This window comes from Canis lupus, chromosome 34, assembly GCF_048164855.1.
Source record: "Canis lupus baileyi chromosome 34, mCanLup2.hap1, whole genome shotgun sequence".
NCBI lineage: Eukaryota > Metazoa > Chordata > Mammalia > Carnivora > Canidae > Canis > Canis lupus.
Genome location: NC_132871.1, coordinates 25347340 through 25368782, shown reverse-complemented (window position 1 = coordinate 25368782; position 21443 = coordinate 25347340). Strand labels below are relative to the sequence as shown.

At 34.9% G+C, this 21443-nt stretch overlaps 1 protein-coding gene across 12 annotated transcripts in view; it reads left to right on the top strand.

Annotated features, from left to right (window-relative positions):
• Nucleotides 1-21443, top strand: part of MARCHF7 (membrane associated ring-CH-type finger 7) — a 51540-nt gene that overhangs the window by 16166 nt on the left and 13931 nt on the right. For 7 of the 12 annotated variants that reach the window (XM_072811235.1, XM_072811231.1, XM_072811232.1 and 4 more), the window contains 4 exons: nt 1516-1680; nt 14082-14277; nt 15926-16093; nt 17981-19088. In XM_072811235.1, coding sequence (XP_072667336.1) covers nt 1528-1680; nt 14082-14277; nt 15926-16093; nt 17981-19088 — 1625 coding nt within the window. In that variant the 5' untranslated portion in view covers nt 1516-1527. Of the gene's footprint in view, nt 1-1515; nt 1681-4569; nt 4715-14081; nt 14278-15108; nt 15338-15925; nt 16094-17980; nt 19089-21443 lie in introns of those variants that run through there. The other 5 variants (XM_072811237.1, XM_072811234.1, XM_072811238.1 and 2 more) reach the window with 4 other exon arrangements.

Sequence of the window (21443 nt, the reverse complement as noted above, 5' to 3'; positions counted from 1 at the left end):
AGCCCAGGTGGCTCAGCTGTTTAGTGCTGCCTTCAGCCCAGGGTGTGGTCCTGGAGACCTGGGATCGAGTCCCACGTCAGGCTCCCTGCATGAAATGGAGCCTGCTTCTCCCTCTGCCTGTGTCCGTGCCTCCTCTCTCTCTCTCTCTCTCTCTGTGTGTCTCGTGAATGAATAAATAAATAAAATCTTTAAAAAAAAAAAATTGGAAACAGTTCAACATCCATCCACAGTAAAATGGGCAAATAAATTACACGTATTGATACAATGAAATTCCATTTAACCAATTAGAGTGAACTTACTACAGCAACATGCTACAATACAAATGAATCTCACAAATACAATATTGAGCAAATAAAACTAGACATAAAAGAGAATATGTTGTATGATTCCATTCATATACACAGGGATGTCCACCTCTGTCCAAAAGTAGAGCACTTCTGTGAAACTTTGTAAGCTGAAATTAGTGAAGAAGCAATTACCATTAGTTTGTATGGGAAAACTTCGGAGCATTCCCAGACCCAAAAAATAACCTCTCTCAGAGTTTTATGATACTGTATGCCACATCCTGCTAAGGGATGCACAATATACATCGAGATAAAGTACAGAAACTCATAGACACAGTTTAGAGTTTGGGCAGCTTGATGCTGAGATGATGAATGTAGTCCTGGGGAAGGAGATTGGTGTTGTCACTTGCTACTCAGGGTACATATTGCCTGGTATGATGGCTTGCTATGAAACAAATGCTGAATTCTGTTTTTTCACTTTTCACCACCTTTTTATAAAAGCAAAAGTTCTCTTTGGATTTCTTTTTGTTGGTGAAAGCAGGTACTAATGTAGGTCTTTTCTGGACTCTTGAAAAGCGGGAGATACCTGTATACTTAAAAGATTACATAATACATAAAACTATTGTGACTCTTGGTGTAGGTTGAAGAATGTTTAGTAATGAAAAATTATTCTCGCTTTGGAGAAAGGGAGATAGGAAAACAAATTATAGCATAAGATAGCGTGTCTTAAAAGTTTGTACAGAGCAGAAACACACAAAGAAAAATGGTTAGTTCCCTACCATTACTAGTAATTGAAGGGGGAACAAACGGAGTTTCTAGGTACATACAAAAGGCCCGTGAAAACATATTGTGATGGGAGGGTGTGCAAATAGTATAGTATAGTTAATGTTCATGATAATGAGTATTTAATAACTAAGAATAGCAGACAAAAACAGATTAGTGTTGGATTCCATAGAGAGACAAAATTCATGGAGGAAAAGAGCCCAGGCTTTGGAAACAACTTCAGTTCATCATCCCACTTTTACGAGTTTGCTTCATTTTATGGGCAGTGGGAAGCCTTTGATGGCCTTTAAACTTAGAGGGCTGTTGATAGTCTCATAATTCACCATGCCTGATATAGTTAATTTGCATGGTTAATTCTTGATTTGAACTAATGATTAAGGAGGATTCTTAAGAATGGAAGGTTTGTGTGTTTTCCCAAAGGCAATTAATCAAAATTTGCATTTCACAGGAAATCTCAAGAATGGAGTCTAAACCTTCAAGGATTCCAAGAAGAATTTCTGTTCAACCTTCTAGCTCTGTAAGTGCTAGAATGATGTCTGGAAGCAGAGGAAATAGTTTAAATGATACCTATCACTCAAGAGATTCTTCATTTAGACTGGATTCTGAATATCAGGTAACATCTTAATTTGGAATATATGTACACAGTCTTTTTGAAAATCCCTGGGGCCACTTGATTTTTAGATTTTAGGAAAGTAGTAACTGTAGTTAATAAGACCCTCAGCTGGATCTGAGGCTTCCTTTAATAAAACACATGAGTATATCTGCAGGAAAATGACTCTTCACACCAAGAAACAAAAATTCAGTATTTTCTGTCTTTGTGGACTTCAAAATTATGAAGGCAGCATTGTGGTCTGATATAAAATCATTATATACTGCAAAAAAAAAAAAAAAAAACAAGAAAAATCATTATATACTGTACTTCAAAGACCTGGAAACTTATTTTAAAAACATATAAGTATTAGTTTAAGTATAAATTTGACTCAATGTGGATGACTTGGTCAGAGGATCAAAAACTGTACCCTTTCTTGAACATTATATGTATTCATCTGACTTCTCTGCATGTACACAAAGCAGCGGCGGAATAATGATTGTTAAGTGTTTTTCTTTAGTGTGGCTTCTAAATATTTTGCTTTTACTGGTGGGTGATTATAAAATTGACAAACTGTCTTTTGTGAAGATATATTACTAAGAATGTTTTAGATGAATTTTGGGGCTTTACTCATGGTTAATGAGTTTGCAGATTCATAATCTACATAAGCTACTCTTATGTAGTTAATTTTCCTTTGGATTGACAGCACTTGTTTTGAAATGGCTTCTTAGTGTTTTAAATATGATTGTAGTATAAAATATTATAAATCTCAGAAGGCATGATTTCTAGGTTTAATGCAATTCATATTGCTAATCTTTCAAATTTCAGTTTATTGTATGAATAATATGAATATATATATATAATATGAACAGCTAATGAAATCATATGTGGTGTGCAAAAGTCTGATGTTCAAGTAACTTGAATCAAAGAGAATCCTTTAGTGAAAATTTCCATTTAAGTATTTATAAATTTATATATCATGTGATATATGACAGAATCTCATTTTAAACTATTTCTACACCATAATCGTTTTATAAAATATTCAGAGGAAGACTAAACTAAAAATATTCTCTAAAATGCATATATTGCATATTTCCTCACTTTCTATGAACTACTTACTGAATCTCATTTTAAATATTGATTATGTATTTTTTTTACTCTGTTGCTAGACAAAAAGAACACTTGCTTGAGGTACAGAATCACATATTTGCATTCTGTAGAGAAGTTCTAAGTTAAATGAGTATGACTTATTAAGAGCACAGATTTTTTTTCTGTATTCATAAAAAATTTGTCTACAGTTCTTTTTCTAATTTTTTTGTATAGCTTACTAGTGAGGAACAGACTCTGAAACCAGACTGTACTTCTAGATTGGAGTCCTCTTCCACTACTTGCTAGCTGTATGCACCTGGGCGTGTTACTTTACACTTTTCTTTCTTATTTTCCATATCAGTCAGTCAAGTTAGATGAATTATTACACTGAATGAGAATAGTGCCTGCAACATGATAAACACTATATACATGTTAGCTGCTACATTTGTTTTTATTATCATTGTTATAGTTAATTATATTAGGTCCTAAAAGTCTTAGCTATATATATAAAAAATTTACTGACATTCACTTGAAAATATAAGTATTTTCAAGACTATATTCATTCCATCATTTTATTAATGTCATAGATTACTCTGAAAGTCTGTTTTCATTGTAGAAGTTAAACAAATGCAAGCATAAAAAACGATTTGTGTCTTTTATTGATTCTTAAGATAAATCAGGGTTGGAGTTTTTCTTAATGTTTTCAGTTTCTTTAAATAGCATCTTATTTTTTTTAATGGATTATAGGAATATTTCCAATCTTAACTACTACTACCCTGCTCTTTAGTTTTGGTTTAGAAACTGAAACTTCTGTGTTCTTGCACAAATTATTTTATATCTGTGTTTCTTCTGTAAAGTGGTGGTAATAGTAACTTCTCAACGTGGTTATTATTAAAATTAATTGAAACAAATAACACACTAAAGCACTTAAAATGACTGTGCCTGGGACTTGGAGTTCAAATGTTTCCATTTATAATGATGAGGATTGTAATTGCTATTGTTACCATTATTTCCTGGCTTTATATTGGTTTAAGTAGATTATGTCCTTTAAGATATAGTATATGTCATCAGGATATTTAAATAACATATTATGTATTTTATATAATATTTTCAAATTTTATTCAAACTCAATTTGCCAACATATAGCACCCAGTGTTAATCTCATCGAGTGTCCTCCTTAATGCTCGTCACCCTGTCCCCCCACCTACATCCCCATCTGCAGCCAACCCATGGTTTCCCAGAGTTAGGAGACTCTCATGGTTTGTCTTCCTCTCTAATTTTTCCCCACTCAGTTCACCCCCTTCCCTTATGGTCCCTTTCACTATTTCTTATATTCCACATATGTGTGAAACCATATGATAATTGTCTTTCTCTATAATATTACTACTACTCACCAAATATATATTTAATGAATAAGACCTTTAAATATCAAAGGGAATCCTTTTTTTAACATTGCTGATGTTTTCTCACAATTGTTTGCAACATAACACTCCCCTTATCTCACTTAGTAAAGCTAAAGCTTGAGAAAGAAGGGTCAAGACTAGGCTTGTGATAAATCAATTTCAGTTAAGTTAAGGATTAAATAATAGGGAAATACCTTATATTTATATAGTGCTTAACATTTTATAGAACATTTTTTGCTTTTAATTTTAAATAGGTAATACTTGTGTCATAGATAAGGATCTGAAATCTGGAAGTAGTTTCCCCTAGTCACATGATGAATATATAGTGTACCTAAGGTCTAAGGTCTAAGAATCCAAGACTTAGGGATAGCATTGCTTCTTTGGGAAAATATAGATTCTGAGTTCCAAACAATTGATTTTCTGAGGATCTTTTGGTTCTCAGCCATTTGTAAACTGGGATGCCTCTATTATTAACCTTGCTGATATTTCTGTTGCTTCATCTTGAAGTTTTTGTTGCAATTTGAATGGTTCAAATGTACCATGATCATCTTATCTCTTTGTTAACAGTAAGTAGAATTTTAAATATTTTTAAAAGAAAATTTAATTCCTTTAATTCATGTTGTTACAAGTGAAAATTTGAGAGCATTCTGTAAATATGTATTTATGTAAGTTTCATTTATTTATGTAAGTTACCATTTGCATACTATGTTATCTCAAGAATTAAAAGAACCAGTGGTCATTTTTTTTTTTTTAAGATTTATTCATGAGAGAGACGGAGACAGGGACAGAGACCTAGGCAGAGGGAGAAGCAGGCTCTCCCTGCGGGGAGACTGTTGAAGGACTCAACCCCAGGACCACAACCTGAGGCAAAGGCATCAGGTGCTCAACCACTGAGCCACCCAGGCGTCCCAGAACCAATGAACTTCAATACATGTTTGTCTAATAATACAAAGTTAGCTGCCAAGGAACTAAATAACATGCATGCATACAAATAAATACAAGTAGACAAGAAAATGAGAATAGTTTTTAAATGGAATCAGAAAAATAAATAAATAAAATGGAATCAGGACAAATAAAGTTAAAATATTGAGAGTAGGTCAAAGTTGTAACACTGATAGGCGTTTATAAGCCATGCATTGTTTTATTTATTTTATTTTATTTTATTTTTTTTGAAGATTTATTCATTCAGAGAGAGAGAGAGAGAGAGGCAGAGACACAGGCAGAGGGAGAAGCAGGCCCCACGCAGGAAGCCTGATGCAGGGCTCGATCCCGGGTCTCCAGGATCACACCCCAGGCTGCAGGCGGCACCAAACCGCTGCGCCACCGGGGCTGCCCCCATGCATTGTTTTAGAGCTAAACATAGACTCTTGTTTTGGGCATCAGGAATGTCACAGGGAAATCGAATCAGCTCTGTAAGGTGTTTTGTTCATAAGGAAAAGAAATCAATTCCTCAAAGAAAGCATTGCTTGCCATTTGGGTCTGAAAGGGGATAGTGAATGATCTACTGGACATGGTCTTCAGTGTAGTATTCCTATTATTAGTATATTCCTAGTAGAAACTAGAAAATAAGACTTCAGATTAATGTGGTGGTGGATGCTGTAGCACACGAATATTTAGAAGAGGTCAGAGTTCCGTGTTGTTGCTTATGGCTAAGATAATTTTGGTCTGGAAAATTTTCGAGGCAGGAATTAGCAGTCCTCATAGTCATGGCATTGATCCATGGAATGAGCCAAAGAAGAATATTACATTCTGGACTTGTTTCTATTACTGTGTATTAAAGGATTTCCAAATGATTAAGCATTGTCCAGTAGATAGTATTGGTTGTATTTGCAGTCATTGTTAAGGTTCTTTAAGAATAGCTTTATTGAGATATCAGTCACATAACCATATGACTCACCCATTTAAAGTATACAGTTGGGCACCTGGGTGGCTCAGTTGGTTAAACATGCCTTTGGCTCAGGTCATGATCCTGAGGTCTTGAGTTTGAGCCCCACTTTAGGCTCTCTGCTCAATGGGGATCCTGCTTCTCCCTCTCCCTGCTACTCTACTTCTGTGTGCCAACACGCATGTACTCTCTGTCAAATAAAAAAACTCTTTAAAAAAATAAAATAAAACATACCGTTTGGTGTTTATTTTTAGTATATTCACAGAGTTGCGCAAATCATTGCTGCAGTGAATTTTAGAACCTTTTTATCATCTCAAGAAAAATCCCCAGATTCTTAAGCTATCACTGTACTGCGCCTCCATTTCAACACCAAGCAACCAGTAGTCTACTTTCTGTCTCTTTGTTTTTCTGTGTTGGACTTTTCATTGACGTGAGTAGAATCATACACTGTGGTCTTTTGTATTAGCTTTTTTTCACTTCGCATGCTTTCATGGTTCATCTGTGTTAATAGCATATATCAGTACCTCATTCCTTTTTATAGATGAACAATATTCCATTGAATTGGGTATACCTTTTATACCTGAATAATAGTCTGTTCTGTGGATATATCTTTTTGTTTATCCATTCATCTGCTGATAAGACATTTGTGTTTCTATCTTTTGGCTTTTATGAATAATGGTGCTATAAATACTCGTGCAGTTTTTATGCAAACTTATGTTTTCAGTTTCCTTGGGTTTATACCTAAGCATAAGATTTTTCAGTCATTTGGTATAACTCTGTGTTCAGTTTTTTGAGGAGCTGCCAGACTGTTTTCCAAACCAGCTGGACCAGTTCATATTCCTACCAGCAATTACAGGTGTTCTGATCTTGCCACATCCTTGCCTACACGTCTCATACATTTTGATTCTAGCCATCCTATCATGGGTGTGAAATGTCTCATTGCAGCTTTGATTTAGATTTCCTTGATGACTCATGATGTTGAACATCTTTTCATGTGCTAATCAGCTACTTTTTTAATTATGAAGAAATGTCTATTCAGATCTTTTGCTTATCTTTAAATTGGGCTCTTTGTTGCTTTATCACTGACTTGCAAACGATTCATTTTAAATTTCACTATTTTGTTACTAGTGTATGGGAAAGCATTTGACTTTTTAAATATTTTTTTAAAATATTATTTATTCATGAGAGACACAGAGAGAGAGAGGCAGAGACACAGGCAGAAGGAGAAGCAGGCTCCATATAAGGAGCCTGATGTGGGACTCGATCCCAGGTCTCCAGGATCAGGCCCTGGACTGAAGGCGGCACTAAACCACTGAGCCACCCGGACTGCCCCGACTTTTTTAATATTAACCTTGTGTTCTGCAACCTTACTGTAACCCTACGAGGGACTGTTTTGTTGGTCCTGTGAGATTTTCCACATAGAAGGTGTCCTCTGCAAATATAGTTTTATGTCTTACGCCCAATCTGAAAATTTTATTTCCTTTTCTTGCCTTATTGCATTACTTAGACTTCCAGTGCAGTGTTAGGAATGGAGTAAAGAAGAATCAGGTAAGCCCAAAGTTAGTGGAAGTATGGAAATTAAAAAGATCAGTATATAAGTAGAGACTAAAAAGACAATACAAAAGATAAGTGAAACTAAGACCTGATGTTTTTTCAAAAGCTAAACAAAGTAGACTAACCTTTAGCTGGGTTCACCAAGAGAAGAGGAGGATTCAAAATCAGAAGTGAAATAAATGATACCATAAAAAATAGGAAGGAACATAAGGAACTACAATGACCAATTATGCTCCTAAAACTGGACAACTTATAGAAATAGGTAAATTCCTGGTAACACACAACCCAGTAAGCCTGAATCATGAAGAAATAGAAAGTCTGAGCAGGCCAGAAATGAGTAAGAAGATTAAATGAATCAGTAATCAAAATCTCCCAACAAACAAAAGTCCAGGATCAGATCGTTTCACTTGTAAAAATTCTAACTTCTCAAACTTTCAAAAAAAACAAAAGGAGGTAACACTCCCAATTCATTTTATGGGGCCACCATTACTCTGATAACAAAACCAGATGTGGACACTACAAGAAAAGAAATTTATAGGACAGTTTCCCTGATGACATATGTACAAGTCCCAAATATGTAAAATCCTCAACAAAATATTAGCAAACCAACTTCAATAATAGGATTCTATACCATGGTGAATACAAGGATGGTTCAGCAATGAAGGATAAAAATCATGATCATCTCAACAGACGGAGAAAAAGCATTTGACAAAATTCAACATCTATTTATGGTAAAAACTCAGCAAAAGTATAGAGGGAACATACCTCAACATAGTAAAGACAGTACAGGACAAGCCTTTAGTGAACATCATACTCAGTGGTGAAAAACTGAAAGCTATTCCTCTAAGATCAAACTAAACAAAAGTCAAGGATGCCTATTCTTAACCACTTTTATTCAGCATAGCATTGCTAGCTCTAGCCAGTGTAGTTAGGTAAGAAAAAGAAAAGGCTTTCAAATGAGAAGAGAAAATGTAAAAACCGCCTCTCTTTTCCAGATAACATGATAATATTCATAAAAGCCCTAAAGATTCCACCAGATAATTGTTAGAACTGAATAAATTCTGAAGAGCTGTACTATATAAATTCAATATACAAAAATCAATTGCATTTCTGTAATTACTAGAAATTAAGAAAACAATCCTATTTGCAACTGCACCAAAAAATACTCATGGGATATTAATTAACCAAGGAGGTGAATGTTGTATACTTAAAAATATGAGACTTTGATAATGGAAAAAGTTGACGACACAGGTAAATGGAAAGCTGTTCTGTGCCTTTGGAAGAATTAATGTCGTTAAAATGTTCATTCTAGGGATCCCTGGGTGGCGCAGTGGTTTAGCGCCTGCCTTTGGCCCAGGGCGCGATCCTGGAGACCTGGGATCGAATCCCACGTCAGGCTCCCGGTGCATGGAGCCTGCTTCTCCCTCTGCCTGTGTCTCTGCCTCTCTCTCTCTCTCTGTGTGACTATCATAAATAAATAAAAATTAAAAAAAAAAAATGTTCATTCTACCCAAAATATTCTACAGATTTGGTGCATTTTCTACCAATATTCCAATGGCATTTTTCACAGACATATAACAAAACAGTCCTAAAATTTGGAATCTCAAAAGATCCCAATGGATAAAGCAATCTTGAGAAAGAAAAACAAAGATGGAGGCATCATGCTCCCTGATTTCAAACTATATTATCAAAACAGTATGATATTAGCACAAAAGCAGATACACAGATCAGTGGAGCACAGTAAAAGAGCCCAGAAATAACCTACACATATGTGGTCAGTTGACCACAGTAGAGGCAAGAATGTACAGTGTGGAACAGAGAGTCACTCTTCAGTAAATCGTCTTGGGAAAACTGGAAAGCCATTTTGTAAAAGAATGAAACTGGGCCACTGTCTTACACAATACACAAAATCAACTCAAAGGATTAAAGATTTTAACATATAGACTTAAAACCGTAAAACTCCTAGAAGAAAATATAGATGGTAAGATCCTTGACAGGGGTCTTCATAATAATTTTTTGGATTTCACATCAAAAGCAAAGGCAGTCAAAACAATAGTAAACAAGTGGACTGCATCAAAACTAAAAAGCTTCTGCATAGCAAAGGAAATTGTCAAAACAAATGATAAGGCACCCTGCAAAATAGGAGAAAGTATGTGGGAAAAAAAAGGAGAAAGTATGTGCAAATCATATACCTGATAAGGGTTAATCTCAAATAAATATTCATACAACTATGTAGCAAAAACAAATTTTTTTTTTTTTTTTTTAATGTGCAGGAAGGTGGTACCTGGGTGGCTTAAACATCTGACTCTTGATTTTCCTCTCTGGTCATGATCTCAAGGTCATGAGGTCAAGCCATTATGTTGGGTTCTAAGCTTAGCAGGGAGGCTGCTGGAGAGTTTTTCCCCTCCTCCTCTCCCCCATAAATAAGTAAATCTTTAAAAAGTAATATATATCTTTATAAAATGGGCAGAGGATCTAAATGGACATTTTTCCAGAGAAGACATTAACGGCTAATAGGTATATCAAGAGGTGTTCAGTGTCACTAATCAGGGAAGACCTCACACCTGTTAGAACCTCACACCTGTTAGAATTGCTGTCAAAAGAAAGAAATAGCAAGTGTTGTCTAGGGTATGGAGAAGAGAGAACCCTGTGTGCTGTTGGTGGAAATATAATTGGTGCGGTCAGTCACCATGACAAACTATGAGGATGCCTCAAAAGATTAAAAATATACCCACCATATGATCTAGCATTTCCACTTCATATATCTGTCTGAGAAGGAAAGATGCTAATTCAAAAAGATATCTACAACTGCATGTTCATTGCAACATTATTTACAACAAGCAAGACATGGAAACCACTTACTTGTCCATTGATAGATGAATGGGTAAAGAAAATGTTATGTGTATATACAATGGAACATAATCTAGCCATAAAAGGGAAAGATACCTACCAATTGTGACAGCATGTCAGGCAAAAAGACATCCCTGCGGCACCTGGTGGCTCATTCAGGCATCTGCTTGAGGTTATGATCCTGGGATCCAGCACCACGGCAGGCTCCCTGCTCAGTGGAGAGCCTGCTTCCCCCTCTCCCTCTGCAGCTCCCTCTGCTGTTCCCCCTGCTTTTGCTCTCTTCCAAATACTTTTTTTTTTTTTTTAAATCTTAAAAAACCCAAATCCTTAGTGATCTCACTTATATGTGGAATCTAAAGAAAACTGGGGACGCCTCTCTGGCTCAGTTGGTTAAGCATCCATCCAACTCTTGATTTTGGCTCAGGTCATGACTCAGGGTCCTGAGATTGACCCTCATGTTGGACTCTGCATTGAGTATGGAACCTGCTTGAGATTCTCTCTCTCCCCCTCTGCCTGCTCATGCGCGGGCGCAAGCTCCCCCCCCCCCGCCCCCCCCCAAAAAAATAAAGGTAGAAATTTATAGATACAAAGAACAAATTGGTGTTTGCCAGATTCTGGGGGGTAGGGTTGGGCAAAATGGGTGAAGGTTGTCAAAAGGTATAAACTTCAGTTACAAAATATTCCTTAGGATGTAATGGACAGTATGGTGATTATAGTTAATAATGCCATGCTATGTATTTGTGGTGAGAGAGATCTTTAAGTTCTCAGTCATAAGGGAAGACCATTTATAACCCTGGTAGTAGATAATAACAATTTTTTATTATTTGACCCATGAGATCATGATCTGAGCTGAAACTAAGAGTCAGATGCTCAACTGACTGAACCACTCAGGCGCTTCTCTTTTAGGTTTTTAATGGAGGGTTTCATTACATAGATTGACTTGACTAATCATTGGCCATTGGCTATTTAATCCTTTGTCCCCTCCCTTTCTCTTCCCTGGAGGTTGGGGAGTGAGGTAGGAATGCAATCTCTCTTCCTTTAAAAAAAAAAAAAAAAAAAGAATTCCTTAGGTTGTTAATTTAGAATGGTAGAATATAAATGATGCAGACCAACGGTATTTGAACATTGGACAAAATTGGTAGGAGCCAAAAAAAAGGTTTTGATTTTGAACTTAAGCCAGCAGAAATACTGGTCAGAACCTTTATTTTTCCTTTCCATTTTTTTGTCTCTGGGATGACATACAGGCTGCATGGCCTGCATTTTAGCATTGTGAGTCATGAACATCGTTTCCTGAACAATGAATGTGTCTTTTCCCACCAATATTCAGTGCCTGAAAATTAGATTAATTTTAGACTTTTTTGTTCATTTCTCAGTGTCTCTGAATTTGATGAGTTTTTATCTTACAATTACTGTTCCCTTGTTACAAAGATTTATTTTGTGTTATTTCAGTGACTTCATAGTTGATTTTTCCTACTTTTTGATTCCTTTTTTTAATTTTCCACGGTGCTTTAAGGATCTAAGAGGTAGTTGATCTGATAGTATTTCCTATTTCAGTAGCTCTCAAAGTCATATTTGCAGAAGTGCTATTCAATAACAATTTGTCAGGTCTATGCAAAGCAAAAATAAGAGATTTTACAAATAAAGTTTATTCACTTTAAAAGTCTTCTGTTTTATTCTCTTAAATCCATCATGTTTTGGGAGCAAAAAAATGCCCTTTTTCAAAACTGAGGATGGGAATAGATGGTACTTGTTAATTTAGATTTCCTTGCTTGTCAAAAGTGGCAGTTCTTTCTAAATTTTGAATTAGAACATTTTTATTGGGACGCCTTGGTGGCTCAGCGGTTAAGCATCAGCCTTCTTCAGCTCAGGTCGTGATCCCCAGGGTCCTGAGGTCAAGTCCCACATCAGGCTCCCTGTGAGGAGCCTGCTTCTTCATCTGCTTATGTCTTTGCCTCTCTGTGTGTGTCTCTTATGAATAAATAAAATCTTTAAAAAAAATAAATTTATTTTTGGGGCACCTGGGTGGCTCAGTGGTTGAACGTCTGCCTTTGGCTCAGGTCATGATCCTGGGGCCCTGGAATCAAGTCCTACACCAGACTCCTTTTGGGGAGCCTGCTTCTTTCTCTGCCTATGTCTCTGTCTCTCTGTATCTCTTGTGAATAAATCTTTAAAAAAAAATTATTTTGGGGGCACCTGGAGCCTGCTTCTCTCTCTGCCTGTGTCTCTGCCTCTCTATGTCTCTCATGAATAAATAAAACAAAATCTTAAAAAAAATTTTTTTTAAATTTTGGTCTCTGAAATTTAAAGGTCTTAGAATTACTGGCCTATAGCATATGGTCCCTAATATCCTAATAACAGTGTATAAGATGGTTTTGAAATATCTGATGAATTTCATCTCTTATGCTATTCCAACTCATTGATTTGTGGAGAAGGCTTGTGAGACCAAGTTTGTACTAAGCTGAAGCCACATTCAGTTAGCAAAACAGCCCTGTGCAAGGGATGAATGAAATCCTGATCTGGCCGACTCCTTATTTAGCTTTGCTCCTCTGCTTTTCCATGTGTGCAAGGTTTATTCTGTAGAGCTAACCATGAACTAATACAGTTGCCTGAATGTGTGCAGTATGCTTTTTATAATTGAGGCATAAAGGAAGAGGACACTTTGAACAGTTATAATTGAAATATTATGTTCTTATTTAAACCTGCATTTTTAAGGGGACGAACTAATCCTTTTCCTTTTTCTGCTTTATGTTGAATAACCAATTAAAGAGTTAGGGGGAAGTAAAATAGTTTGTACATTCTGAGTGATTTTTATGTTATGGATTGTGTTAAAAGAAAACCTTGAGCTAAGAGGTTTTTTTTTTTTTTTTTAATTTAATTTTTTCTAATTTTTTTTTTTTTTTTTTTTTTTTTTATTTACTTATGATGGTCACAGAGAGAGAGAGAGGCAGAGACACAGGTAGAGGGAGAAGCAGACTCCATGCACGGAGCCTGATGTGGGACTCGATCCCAGATCTCCAGAATCACACCCTGGGCTGAAGGTGGCGCTAAACCGCTGAGCCACCCAGGCTGCCCAGAGCTAAGAGTTTTAATAAGTACTATGTTTAATATTATCTGTTCTTGTTTCGCTCTTGAAAATATTTCAGATAATAAGATTTTCTTGAAAAAAAATACCATTTATAGTGTTGTAAGATTATATTTCCTAGAATAGGCATTAGATGCAGGATAAGTCTTTTATTTGAAAAGTCTTGTTTTTAGAGTAGTTTTCATAAGTTTATATATTGATTCTTTTCTTGATCTTCTGTCCATCTTTAGAACAAGAAACTGATTTCTCAGGAGTTTGAAGTAATTGAATCAAGGAAACAAAATGTTAATAAGATTTTTTGTTGTTGTTTTGCTCTTCAGTTTTTCCTAACCATGTTTTTTTATATATAGTTATATAGAAGATTTAATCTAAATCAAATTGATTACCCAGCAAAATACAATATAAAGTAAAGTGAACATGGGTAGAAAGGAACAAAGACTGAAAAAACTATGTGGCAGAAAAATTTGTACTTATGAGGAATGAATAAAATTGGGTATTAAACTTAATAGACTGAAAGCAAGTGTTTCGTTGTTCCATCAAAACCCTTTTTTGAAACTTACAGTCCACATCAGCATCAGCATCTGCATCACCATTTCAATCTACATGGTATAGTGAATCTGAGATAACTCAGGGAGCACGCTCAAGATCACAAAACCAGCAACGGGATCATGATTCAAAAAGACCTAAACTTTCCTGTACAAATTGTACATCTACCTCAGTCGGGAGAAATATTGGACATGGTTTAAATGCAGTACCAGGTAAGACTTAAGTTTGTGTAAGAGTTACTATATATGCATTTTGAACTAAAGCCTTTTTCCCCCAAGACATAGTTGTATTAAGCAAGTAGAACATATATGAGATAGTGGGTCAGAAATGTAGTGGAGTTTACAAAATCCTACCTTAAGTTACTGCTACAACTGAAATTATTGTTTGCACTGAAATTAACTCTTTGTTTTGGAGTTTGTTCTAAATTTGATAGAAATATCTTAACACAAACAGGACTAGAATATTTTGAATAATTAGAATTGCTGATATGTACACTAAAAGTGACTGACATGTATTTTGCTGATTAATACAGGAAGTCAGTTTTTTAATTGTTATACTAGGAAAGCCAAATTTACGGACACATATTTATATTTCCTAACCTAAGCATATCTTTTGTAAATGTGTGGTATATACTTATTTTTCAGAAACAAATTCTTTAAACAAAAATAGTAGGTATTCTAGTAGGAGTTCTTTATAAGGAATCTGAAAGTATTCTAGCCATCTAGCTGTATGGCATTTGGACAAGTCACTTAACCATTCTGGGATTTAGATGACTTATCCATAAAGCTCCATACATGGTATTTTGTACTCACAGACATAAATTTGTTGCACAAATTGAAAAGATGTTTCTTTTCCTTGAGAGGGCTGGAGGCTCTCTCCTCAACTTACACCCTCACTCCTCTTCAAATGAAACACTAGGGAATTCCTGAAGTAGTTTTAAGATGAGACAGAATTTGTGATAACACATTTGGAAGATAAAATTCTTGAAATGCTTATGTATTATCAATTGAATTAGTGTAAGCGATTCCTTTCTATTTTGATAGGCAGGACCGCCTTGGGAAAGACACTGCCCATCTGAAGAATATTAAGAGTAGTGTGATGGGTAAGAGCAGACTTGTCCTTAACATTGTAGAGAAACACCATTGTGCACAGATATTTTTTGTCTCTTCTACTCTGTGAAGGCATAGCATTAAATACCCTGGGCCATTTCCCTTAATGAGGAGGAATCAATAAGGCTATTGGGACTAGGAAAGGAAGAACCAAAATTTCAAGGTAAATAGTTAGGGGGGAAAAGTTTTGAGATTTATTTTGTCAAATATGATTTCATTTAAAATTTAGATTATGATTACAACAATACATTAATTCTTAGAGTAAGAGTAAACCAAGTGTGATGTCAATGATAATATTTCTAATAAAATATCTTCAGTGTCTAGTAAAACATCTTCCATTTTGGATGGCTTGATTTTGATTTTGGCTGTTCTTTCCACCGTCACTTTCATTGATTTTTCAAGAAATTCTGTATTTTTTGCAAGCTTTGCATTTTTGTTCTGTAAATTATTTTACCATGCTTACGTTGTATGGTCAGATGTTCTAAAAAGTGAGACATTGGCATCACGGATGGGTGGTAGGTTTTAGTGTTAAAGAAAAATGTGTTTGAGTAGGAAATTTTTTAAGTGATTCATTAGTGAATAAGTGACTTCATTAGTAATTTTATGTTTTGCTGAATTTTGCTTCTGATTGCCACGATGTAACCTTGAGGATTCCTATAATAAATCACAATAACCTCCTTATGTTATACTGATTTGTCATCAGAAACCTTGAAAGCTTTCTCTGAGTTAAAATGTCTTCAATTATTTTAAGATTCTTCTTGGAGGCATAATCAAGTTCCTAGATCTTCATCAATGGTACTTGGATCATTTGGAACTGACTTAATGAGAGAGAGAAGAGATTTAGAGAGAAGAGCAGATTCTTCCATTAGTAATCTTATGGATTATAGTCACCGAAGTGGTGATTTCACAACTTCATCATGTATGTATAAATTGTATTGTTACATACAACGTACCTAATCATGTTACATTTTCCTCTTTATATCATTAAAATCACAGCACAAACGAATATACAAAGTGCATCTTAGGAAGATTTCAAAACAGCTTAGAATGTATTTTAGTACTTTATTTGTTACATTTTTTAAAAATAAAAGGCTTAAAATAGATGTACATTAGTATCCAGGTTCTCCCTGCCTATAATTTTCTTGCTTGTGCTTTTCCTTTTAAGAATGCGTATGTCCAAAAAAAAAAAAAAAAAGGAATGTGTATGTCCTAAAGTATACTAAATAATTTTGTATGCTCCAGTATCATTTGCCTTATACCGTTGACCTTGAACAATGCAGGAGTGAGGGAATTGACCCGTCTCCCCATTCTTCCAGTGTATTTGAAAATCTATGTATAATTTTTGAATCCCCCAAAAGTTTAGTGCTCCTATCCTACTGCTGACTGGAAGCATTACCAGAAACATACACAGCTAACACATATTTTGTAGGTGACATGTATTATGTAATGTATTCTTAGAATAAGCTGGTGAAAAGAAAATGTTAAGAAAATCATAAGGAAGAGACAGTACATATATAATACTACTATGTTTACTGAAAAAAAAAGTCCGTGTGTAAGTGGACCTGTACAAATCAAACTCATGTTGTTCAGGGGTTAAATGTAGGGTGTAGTTACTACTTAAATTCTGACCTAATTAGAGCTTGAAATCAACATTTTAAGGCATAATTTAGAATTAAAGTGTGCCTTTATTTTCATTCAATTGCAATAAAGATCCACACCATTTCTGTCAGTGTACACTAAGCTTGAGGTTTCTTCAAGATTAAATACCATAAAACAAAAATGGTACAAAAACAAAATGTGCTTATTGAAGTTGACAGATTTAGCAGGCAAAAGTAGAGTTTGATTTATGTAGAAGAAAATATATTTGTTCTTAAAGGTTTAGGTTATTTTAAATAAGCTTATTGGGGCAAGTCTCTTAAAAATCAATAAAATCATCTGTGTGCTTGGCATCAGGTAGAGGAGTTACAGTATATAGTATCAGTAGCATCTATGCTTAGAGGTCTACAAGTATAGGACAGAAATAGACTTAGCCACTAACAGTTTATCCCTTCATGAGGCTCCATGTGTTACTGCAGTAGCAGTCTTACTCTTTATAAAGGAGTGCTTTATAAAGGAGTGCTACAATATTTCTCATCCTATTTTAAGATTTGAACCACCGGTAGTATACTTTTCAAAATTGCAGATACCAAGTCCCTATTCTGACTCATCGCTCCGAGAAAGTGTTAAAAAAAAGAGTTATGTCTGAGAACCAACCATTGCTCTTAATTTGAAAGAAAAAAGATTAGAGAAAGTTTTAGCTGTCAGCAAGGTTTGCCCTAAAATTATAAGGATTATAATATTTGTGTGAAATATCTTTTATGCATATTGCAGAGTAAGAAGAATCTCCAGAACACTGTCTCCCTAGGATTATTTTGCCTTTATTTGTCATGAGGGTCTTGAATAATTTGGCCCATTTAAAATTCTTGTCCATTTAGGTATTAGTTTACTATATCAATTTCTGATTGACATTTAGATTGTTACACCTACATCAAGTTAGTAGATCTAGGTCTTTATCTCATAAGCTGTGACACATTTCTTTCTTTTCAGTTTGCAGTGTTGACTTAGTAACAGTACTGGATTATATCAGAGGTATAGAAAGAAAAATACATTTATGTTTTTTCCCATAATTAAGCTGCTGTGTGTGTATGGTATAGCAGTATTCGGTTTGAATCCCATGATTCATTTTGCAGTAATTAGTTAAATACAAATTTAATAATACTCATTTTATTTCATGTAGTTGGTAATCTTTCTTTTCTTTCAAAAATAGATGGTCAAGACAGAGTTCCTTCTTCATATTCACAGGGAGCAAGACCAAAAGATAACTCAGTGAGCACTTTACAGTTGAATACATCATCCACAAATCACCAAATGCCTTCTGAACATCATACCATACCATGTTCTAGGGACAACAGTAGAAATTCGCTAAGATCAAATTTTTCTCCAAGGGAATTGGAATCTCCACAAAGCAGTACACAGCCTGGATTTTCTTATATATCAAATAGAGATGAAACCTCAACCATAAGCAGTTCAGATAGGGTTGGTTCATCTCAGAGATCATTTCAAGAATCTTCTGACAATGAAAGTAGACGTTCGACTAGGAGATTGCTATCACGTATAGCTTCTAGTATGTCATCTACCTTTTTTTCTCGAAGATCTAGCCAGGATTCCTTGAATACAAGATCACTGAGTTCTGAAAATTCTTACGTGTCTCCAAGAATCTTGACCGCTTCACAGTCTCGTAGCAATGCAGCATCAACTTCCGATGTTCCTGATAGTAGAGCATCTGAAGCTTCTCAGGGATTTCGATTTCTTAGGCGAAGATGGGGTTTGTCATCTCTTAGCCAAAATCATAGCTCTGAGCCAGATTCAGAAAATTTTAACCAAGAATCTGAAGGTAGAAATACGGGACCGTGGTTATCTTCCTCACTTAGAAATAGATGCACACCTTTGTTCTCCAGAAGGAGACGAGAGGGACGAGATGAATCTTCAAGGATACCTACCTCTGATATACCATCTAGATCTCATCATATTTTTAGAAGAGAATCAAATGAAGTGGTTCACCTAGAAGCACAGAGTGATCCCCTTGGGGCTACTGCCAACAGAGCACAAGCATCTGCATCATCAAGTAACGCTGCTACAGGTGGCTCCCCATCAGATTCAGCCCACAGTGGAAGAAATACAGGAATAACAGGAATCCTTCCTGGTTCCTTATTTCGATTTGCAGTCCCCCCAGCACTTGGAAATAATCTGACCGACAATGTCATGATTACTGTAGATATTATTCCTTCAGGGTGGAGTTCATCTGATGGAAAAAGTGATAAAACTAAAAGTGCACCTTCAAGAGATCCAGAAAGACTGCAGAAAATAAAAGAGAGGTAAATTTGAACACCTGTCATGAGTCCATAAAGCAAAGAGCAGATTAGAGAAAGAAATCTATTTCTAAAATGATTTTTCATAACACTGGTATCTCAGATTTCTTTTCCTTAAAATTTATACCACTAAGATGTTAGCTTCTCAGAGGAAGTAGATGAGAATTAAAATGAACGTAGGCACTGGGAGTATAGATTGCATCAACAAGTAGTCTAAAGATTATTTTTAACCAGCTTTTGATACAGATGAGCAAAAAGATAAAAATCTTGCCCTGTCCCTTGGTAGACCATTACTAAATGGGCAAGGGGCCTCAGTGGCCATGGATTATCAAAATAATCTGCCTAGCCTTTAGTAAGATTTATTTACCATTTGTTTGTATTTCTCAGACTCTTCAAAATGAAGTAAAATCATTTACACAAATTGTTTTGTTTTTGAAGTCCAGATATATACTGAGTATATGTTGTGAATAGTTGACAGAAATACTAGCTCAAATTCAGCGCTTAGAATCTTTTTTTATGCAAATGTAATCTTTGTAGAGTTGAAAGTTGCTTAAAAATCTGGAAAAGATGAAAGATCAGAGATTTCAGTCCCAACTTGATTATTTTGTTAATGTACTTAGTTTTTCTATTAAAATAATTTTTATGACCAAAAAAATTTTTTTTTATGAAAAATAAATTCCTGATAAAATGGGTTAAGATAGTACATGTAAAATATACTTGTAGGAAGAAAAGACCTAGGTAAAGCAAAGGCTGTAGTGTGGGATGTTTTACATTTTTGTTTTTTTTTTTTTTCTATTTCTTAAAGGCCTAATGTAATGAAGTTATTGGGAAGCATGGTTGTTACTGTTTTAGATTTTTGGGTTTTTTTTAAGAAGAAATAATTCAGATCTAACTCTCTGAGGATAAAGGAAGACTGAGATGTTAGACATAAGGGTACTATATTCCCTTTATTTCTTTATGTAGGACAGATTGTACCATGGGAGTATTCTCTTCCTGTACTTGAATTTTGTTATTTTTCCTTCCTTGTAGAGAGATTCACTGCCCTGGTAGTATTAGCTTTAATGTCGGTATAGCAACTCCCTCTGATTACAAGCTGTCTGCTGAGAAATTTATTAACTATTATATTTCTTGAGTTCAAAGTTAGGTTAATTTCAGTGCAGTGGTATAAACAGCAGCAAAGCATTCATTTAATAATTTCCACAGAGAAACCGATTAAGCCAGTACCACCCTGTCTGGTCAGATCACTTATAAAGCAGCATTTGTTGGTTATTTTGTCATAGAGATTGTGTGTGTGTTCCTTTATTATATATTTTGCTCATACATGAGGATTTCAAGACACTCCACAGGTAAATTAATGAGTCTAAAAAAAATAGGCCCCCCAAGTAAAAAATACGAAGCTATAAGCCAAAGAAGGTTAAGTCTAAAGGGAAAACATAAATATTTGTGCTTGAGGTTGTATCTCTAATTCAGCCAGAGCATGATAGTCACCTAATAGTTGTGCATCTAATCCTCTTTCCACACATCTTTTGCTAAATTCATTAGGAACCTGTATGATCCAGGTTGTATTTCAGTAACAGTTTAGGATTCAGTTGTTTTAATTTACTATCTCTTTAATGTCAGCAGTGTACTAGGTAATAGGGATTTTAACAAAAAATTATATATCCACACCATAGCTACCATTCTGCATTTAAATTAAGCAGTACATGTTGGCCTATTAAATATAGAGGACATAGGTTAATGGAAACTGCTTTACACTTTAAAAGCCTGCCCTGTAAAAATCAGGATGGTTGAATAACATTATTGGGGGTAGAGGAAATGGAGAATTTAAAAATCTATTCATTTTACTGTAATTTAATACAAAAAGCTTTATCAGTTTTTAATATATGTAGTTCTGATAATATGTAATAAATGAAAAAAAAAAAAAAAACAAGTCATTTGCTTCATTTATTCATGTTGTCCTAAAAGTTCTTTGGGAGGTGGAGGAGAAAAGTGTTACATATATAAGTATATTCCTTTATACTGTTGGAATTGAAGTAGTCTATGATACTGTAGAAATAAAAATCTCTTAGGGATGTTTATAAAGTGATCATGAAAGGTAAGGAGCTTTAAGTGTGATATCAAAGACAAAATTACTTAAAGCATTTGAAAGTAAATAATAGGATATAGCCTATTTAATTTACCTGTAAAACATTGTAATTTTCATTCTCATTGAACTAGTTTTTTTTATGGTGGTTGCTATTTTTAAAGGTTTTGTTTTTTTTTTTACTCAGAACATGACTAGAAATAAAGACGTTGTTTGAGATTAGGTATGGTTGGAAATGACCAACAAGGATGAATTATTATGGCTCTGTTTATGAAATG